General features: G+C 46.9%; 1 protein-coding gene across 1 annotated transcript; it reads left to right on the forward strand.

The window, feature by feature from the left end:
• Positions 1 to 3,070: 3,070 nt before the first annotated feature.
• LOC127317504 (probable protein phosphatase 2C 48) lies at positions 3,071 to 6,121 on the forward strand. The gene is made up of 3 exons (XM_051348060.2): positions 3,071 to 3,683; positions 4,837 to 5,254; positions 5,342 to 6,121. The coding sequence occupies exons 1-3, from the start codon at positions 3,471 to 3,473 to the stop codon at positions 5,743 to 5,745; spliced, it is 1,035 nt and encodes a 344-aa protein (XP_051204020.1). The 5' UTR covers positions 3,071 to 3,470; the 3' UTR covers positions 5,746 to 6,121.
• Positions 6,122 to 7,523: the final 1,402 nt, after the last annotated feature.

Here is a 7,523-nt window from a genome sequence, read left to right on the forward strand (position 1 = left end):
AAGTGCAAGGGCGTGCCACCTGACCTATACCTGGTCAGGAAGGTGATGGGGATGCCTCGCTTAGTTCCTGCATGGCATACACGTAAACATTAAATCCGAGCCTCGATCGGCTCTCAGGTTATCCTGTGAATCGGCTCAAAGAGCCGATCCACCCATGATTCGTACGGGGTGCACGAATACTTGGTGATCCTGCTTGATCAAGATATAGCTAATGAGATCTACGACGATTTAGGGTTTTCACCGCATAATCGGATCATCCTACTCCAGGTTGGGCCTCGCGGCCACGCACGGTGCTCATAAGCCGATCCTAAACAAGGCCTAAAAACCAACATGACGTTGATCCTCGGAACATCCTGTTTAGGACTTGCGAACGCCACCCTACGTGCCGCTGGATCCTCCCTCCCTTTGTAAGGCCTAACTATTGCAGATATTAAACTAATCCTTGCAGAACAAGGAGCAATCGTAACGGATCAGATCTACTAGATGATGAACAAGCAGGGTGCCGCCCCCACACCTGAGATAGGCGTGAGGGCGGCTAGACATGCAAGGGTTGCACTACGTAAGCATGTTATACGAAGAGCTATGCTAACCCTAGCACATCTATGATAACTACGTTGCTCGCCATCAAAGACGCTTCAGTACGAGCAACGCATGAACAACGTGGAGCTTGTGCTGCCTAGATCGCAAGATGCGATCTAGGCAGCATGTCGCTTACCTGATTGAAACCCTCGAGATGAAGGAGTTGGCGATGCGCCGAGATTGGTTTGTTTTGGGTTGAACGTGAGTTGTTGTTTATTCCATAAACCCTAGATACATATTTATAGTCCAGGGGACTTTCTAATTCGGACGTGCACCTAACCGTGCACGAGTAAAACTCTAACTTTCAATCTAAGATGCGATCTACTATATTACAGATACATGGGCAATTCAGCCCAACTTCGTGTATAAGGCCAATTCTTGTTCTTCCTTCCATGTATATCTTCAAGTCTATCTCAATCGTGGCCCACCTCTGACTCGGTCAAATTCTGGTGATAACACTATGCCTAGGGTTTTGCCGTCGGCATATAGAAAAAATATTTTTTTTTTGAATTTTTTTTTTGAATTTTTTTGGAAACGGAAAATTTGAATTTTTTAAAAGTCTATGCCGAGGGTTTTGCCGTCGGCGTAGCGTGCTACGCCGAGGGCCGGGCTACGCCGACGGCGATAGTGTCTTTGCCGAGGGACTTACACGCCGAGGAGCTATGCCGAGGGCGGCCCTCGGCATAGCCTACGCCGAGGGCCAAAGCATGCTACGCCGAGGGTTCCCGGCCCTCGGCATATAGCCCCATTCCTGTAGTGATGCTGTAACTCTTATTGTTACCCTGAAAATAATTACTACTTGTTTCAGTATACTATCATCATATATCTTGATTATTGGTCAGTATACAATATGATACGGTCATCATCACTATTCTTTGTATTGTGTTTGCAACATATTTTGATTGATATGTGACAAAAAAAGAACACGATGTTTATCTATCAGAAAAGGAGAGAACACATCAAAGAGAAACTCCATCAAGAGTTGCTTTACACACAACACAATATGAGTTGACCAGGTGGTGGGCACACGTGCAATTGGTCGATTTCTCGTGGCCACCATCTCTTGTACGTCCTCCTATGGCGAGACGTCATTGTCGTGGATAGGTGACCACCGTCGAAGCAATGTTAGCGTACACTCGAATCAACATCAATTCTACCGTATATTAGCTCTCAGCGATTTTGGGTGTGCAAATGTTCTCATGAGATTTCGAGTACGTAGGCACGATTAAATTGTGGGAATCATAGCATGAAGCTTCAAAATATTGGGGATACAATTTAAAATAAATCATATTTTCTACACAAATTTCACAATTATAGAGGCGTTTACATAGGAGGACGGTAATGACTAGAGAAAGGGTTTGGAGCTTTTCCCGAAAAACAAGGTTGAGGCCACTGATCTCTGCATCGAATACATGCATGCACATGGCTTTTATTTATGTTTTTTTATATGCCATGCTTGAAATGTTATTATTACCCTCAAGATAATTCCTTGTTTCAGTATACTATCATATCTTGATTATTATTGGTCACAACAAACAACACTATTGTTTGTTTGTTTGTTTGTTTGTGTTAGGAATATATTCAATTGAGGGGTGACAACAAACAACACTATATTTCTCTATCAGAAAATGAGAGAGCACATCGAAAGGAAGCTCCATGAAGAGTTGCTCACCTCAGCAAAATTTGAGTTGACCAGGTGGTGGTCACACACAACTGGTCTATTTCTCGTGGCCACCATCTCATGTACCTCCTCCTACTGCGAGGCGTCATTGTCATGGATGAGGGTGAGCACCGCCAAAGTAATGTTAGGGTACACTCGAATTAATATGAGTTTTACCATATATTAGCTCTTGGCAATTTTCGGCGTGCAAATGTTCTCACGAGATTTCGAATAATCATAAGCATGATTAAATTGTGGGAATGATAGCATGAATCTTCAAATATTCGGTATAATTGCACAATTATAGAGGTGTTTTACATGTTTGATTTTTCTTATTTTTTGAAACAATAAATATGAATTTTAACTGAGTGCTATCTCATGAACATTTGATCCCTGCTCAAAAGAAACTAAGGGGAGATGAGGCCGGCTGTCCACGGCATCCCAAAGCTAAGCAGACACTTGTTCAAACAACATGAAAAAAGCTTAGCAAGACCCATAGCTTAACCCGTGTCCGTTTTTTGGCCTTGCGCTGTTGCACACGCCATGGTGCGTCGCAGCCGTCGGCATAATAAGCTGGCACAACAAACAGAACCGTGTCGGGGTGGATGGATGAACTTATCCACGACACCGGCGGGAAAGCCATAGGAGATAGGACCCGTCCCGTTCCCGGCGCACCGCTGCACGTACGTGTTGCTGTGCAAGCGACGGGCGGCCCGCGTGGCTTTCGGTCTGTTGCATGGTGTGCGGCTGCGAGCTTCCCCTGCACCCACGGCTCTGTCTCCCACCTCTTCTTCTTCCCCCTCCTTTAAAAGCTCCCTCTCGAGCCCTCTTAACACCTCCACCACAGTTCGCGCCCTCCTTCCCAGGGTGTCTGACCGCAGCGCAGCCAACAATATATCCTCGCTTTCAGCTCTTCTTCTACACTTTCTTCATTGCCGAAGTTCACATCCAATCCAATCCTATCCATATATCCAGTCCAAGAAGCTCGTTTCTTCAATCCAAAGCAAGGTCCTGGATCAAGAAAACCCAGGAGAAACGGTCGATCGATCGGGACATCTCCTAAGCTAAAGAAACCCCGCTTCTAGCCCAGCCATCGCCATCCCCGGTCTACGCTCTGTTCTTGCTCGTCCAAGTAGCCAAGAAATTAACAGAGCAAGAGAGAGATAAGAAGCTCGTGGGTGAAGTAGCTGAACCAACCGATCGAGGTAGGGTTTGGTCTTCGGCGGCGAGAATGCGGCAGATCTCGTCGATGCTGCAGGGGCTGGCCCGTTCGATGTCTCTAGGGAAGGAGAGGAAGGCCGGCGAGGAGAAGGAGGAGGAGGAGCAGGGGACGGTGCTGCGCACGTCGGGGACGCTGTGGGGCGAGGGCTCCGAGACGTTCGCCGCCGTCTGCTCCCGCCGCGGCGAGAAGGGCACCAACCAGGACTGCTCCATCGTCTGGGAGGTGAGTGAGTTCGTTCGTTCATTCGATCGATCGCCGCTGCTGCTCTGTTTCGTTACTCTGTCGCTGGCCTTTGTTGGAGGTTGGAACCACGATGCTGTCATGGTGACATGGTCGTCGTTAGCCTTGCTCCTCTCTGTTTAGTTTACCAGAAAAGAAGGAGATGGGGCATGGTTAGGACTTCGGACTAGTTGCCGACCTGACCTCATTTCTGGCCACAGAAGAACTTAAACAGTTCCCTGTGCTTGCGTGTGCACTAAAGTATTGGCTTCTCTGTCCCCGTTGCTTACGATTACCTAACCATTTTTCTGATGTTCTTGCGAGATGCTTCAGTTGGTTTCTTGGTCTTCGGTAGTCGGTACAAACAGCCAAAACTAGTGGAATTAGGCCATTCGCTAGGCTACGTATTGTTTCCTCTTACGTGTCATACTAACAAAGATAGGTTTTGGAGCTTGTTGTTCACATGGTTCTTGCCTTCTTGGATATGGTGCTCCCCTTTGGCCTCTAAGGGGTTTCATCACTTCTATCCTCCAAAAGAGGGAGGGTACGTGTCTTGATTTGATGGAGCAAGAAAGGAGTTCGGTTTCTTGGTATCTGAATACTCCAAAGTAGCTTTGGTTAGTTGAACTCTTAACTTGCTGATTGTGATGGGAATGTCAAGATATCATTTCCTATGTCTTGCTAAGAAAATTGGGTTTATATTCTCCAGACGGCCAATTTTTTATTAGGTTTAAGCCTGACAGGGTTGCATTGTGCATAGTTTAGAAAACTGGTACTGACTAACCTATTTGCGTTGCATAAAAATGTAGGCAGGTCAGCTTTGAAACAATGATTTTAGGTTTAGCTATTTTTGAGTATTCATTTGAGTAGGGACAACGATGACCATCAGCATAAAAGGGCCGGCTGGTTCAGTTGGTTGTCGATCTATCATGTCACACATAAACGATTTCCATTTTCCCGATGCGAAACAGTCAATGAAAGTTAAATTCTACTACACAAAATGTCAGGCCAGCTGTTGACAAAAAAGGAAAAACAAACAAACCATTTCAGTTGAGTTTAGAAAGCATTTCAATTTCTCCATAATTATTTCTCGTGTCTGTAATGGTTTTTATCTCAGTTTCTCATGGATCTTTTTCCTTGTTGATTTTCTCTTCAGGGATTCGGCTGCCAGGACGACTCCATCTTCTGCGGCATCTTCGACGGGCACGGCCAGTGGGGCCACTACGTCGCCAAGGCCGTCCGGGACTCGCTGCCACCATCGCTGCTGTGCCACTGGCAGGAGGCCGTCGCGCTTGCGTCGCTCATCGACGGTGAGAAGATGCTCTGCGACTACCAGTTCGACCTCTGGAGGCAGTCCTACCTGGCCGCCGCCGCCGCGGTCGACGAAGAGCTCCGCCGAAGCCGCCGCCTGGACGCATTCAACAGCGGCTGCACGGCGCTGTCCGTCGTCAAGCAGGGCGACATGATGGTGGTGGCCAACGTCGGCGACTCGCGGGCCGTCCTTGGGACCACGTCCGACGACGGAGGCCTCGCCGCCGTCCAGCTCACCGTCGACTTTAAACCCGACCTACCCCGTAAGTCGTTGCGAGAAGAGAAACATCTTTTTTTTGTACACATTCTTTGACATGAACAGCCGACTTACCTCGTAGTCTGATATGCAGACGAGAAGGAGCGCATCAGGCAATGCAAGGGCCGCGTGCACAGCCTCGGCGACGAGCCCGGCGTGCACCGGGTGTGGCTGCCCGACCGGGACGCGCCGGGGCTCGCCATGTCGCGCGCGTTCGGCGACTACTGCGTCAAGGACTACGGCGTGATCTCGGCGCCGGAGGTGACGCGGCGGCGGATCACCGCCCGGGACCAGTTCGTCATCCTCGCCACCGACGGGGTCTGGGACGTGCTCTCTAACGAGGAGGCGGTGCGGGTCGTGGCCGCGACGCCGGACAGAGAGAAGGCGGCGAAGCGCCTGGTCGAGTGCGCCGTGCGCGCGTGGAGGCGCAAGCGGAGGGACGTCGCCGTCGACGACTGCTCCGCGATCTGCCTCTTCCTCCACTCGCCGGCGTCCTGAACTGATCGAACAGCTCTGTTGTTCTTGCATCGTCGTCGGGAAAGAGGAAATCGCACGCGCAGTTGTGTTCGTGTTGATCGGTGCCGGCGCGCGACGTCGGCGTCGGAAGAGACTTTAGGCCAGAAGGTCCAGTTTGTCTCATGACATGACCGGGACGTTGCAGGATTGGTCTGGATCACCGGAAAGTCTCCGGTATTCACACACTCGCCAAAATGTGCGAGAATCAACGACAGCCACTAGCATAAAGCAGAAGGATACAAGAGACATTTTTTCGTCACTTTATTGTCTGTGTGTGTCCTGCTTGTAGAAATGTAAGTAAATTATCATATGAGTTAACAGAAATAAACAGTAGATGAAATCAAAAGTATGAATTAAACAGGACTGCCAACAAAAAAAACTAGATGAACATATGACATCTAAATATGATAAACACATCACATGTAATTCCATGTTAAAAGTAAGAAACTCTAGCATGATCTTGAAGAGGATAGGCATGAGCAGAGCCATTCCCATTTATGTTGCCATCGTCCATGTGTCTGAAGATATTGAGTCAGGGGAAAGTCATTGTTCGAAAGCTTTTAACAATGTCGACTAAGTTGCCGCCGCACCCATGCTTAGTGTTGCCGCGTTGCCTCGGCCAGCCTGGGATGATCGATGGCGTGACATGAATAATGGTGGCGGTCCTAGGGTCTCTCTTGTGCAAAGATGAAAACCTTCCTTAGGCCTCACCATCTTGATTTGGCCAGAGTGATGAGTTTCGGAAGGCTCCGCCGGCGAATATAACAATGCACCTTATGCTGGAGTTTGATGGATCAAGTGGTATTCGGTCGCGCGCACCCATATTTTTATTCCGACCATTTGATTCTGGAGGGAGCGGCACATGATGGCTACCAAGTGCAGAAGATTAATTGTAGTACTTTTTAATAAGAAAGGTTGTCGAACTCACGAGGAGCTGAAGGTGTTGGTTAGCGGATTTGACAAACAAACAATAATAATAAAATATTATTTTTGGTGTTTTGAGTATAGTTTGCTATAAAGTAAAGTGTAGAAAATAATTGCAATATGTAAATGCTCTCAATGAGAGAAAGTCCAATCCTCTATGCAGCAAGAGGACAAGTTCAAATGTGTGTGCTTATATAAAACAAGTGTTTTCAAGGGGGATATGGATTTACTAATCATAGTTCTACACAACATGGTAAATATTTTGTTAAGTTTCATTTAATTAGGGGCATAGCCTACATTAGGTGTAGCCATGGATATGAGAAAATACATCCCTTATGATGAGTCCTAGAGCTATTTTCATGTGCAAGTATAGAAATCATTAGGACATAAATATCCCACCATAGCAATAAGGTCATTAGCACCCGATATAAACCCATCTAATGCAACTCAAAATATTGAAAAACGGTTTCTGTCATTCGTTCTCTTCCAATACTCATTCATTACATTGAAGTGTTGCCCTATAAGCCCATATAGGTGCAGTAATATGCAGTGGCTATTCACATAAAACAATCATAGAACAATATAAAAGATAAAAACTTGACCAAATACTCATTGCACATCATATAAAATCATAGCCACATCATCATATGCCCTCAGGAACATGGGAAACTATTCACAAGTGTCAAAAATGATATGGACCAGAGGCATAATGGTTACAACACAATCTGAATATACAATCTCTCCACCAAATAAAAAAAAGTAACAATCAAAAACATGCAACTAGCCTCAAAACAATATCAGGGTTCAATTCAACACAAACTACGAGGGAGATGAAG

Source organism: Lolium perenne, chromosome 1, assembly GCF_019359855.2.
Source record: "Lolium perenne isolate Kyuss_39 chromosome 1, Kyuss_2.0, whole genome shotgun sequence".
Lineage (NCBI taxonomy): Eukaryota > Viridiplantae > Streptophyta > Magnoliopsida > Poales > Poaceae > Lolium > Lolium perenne.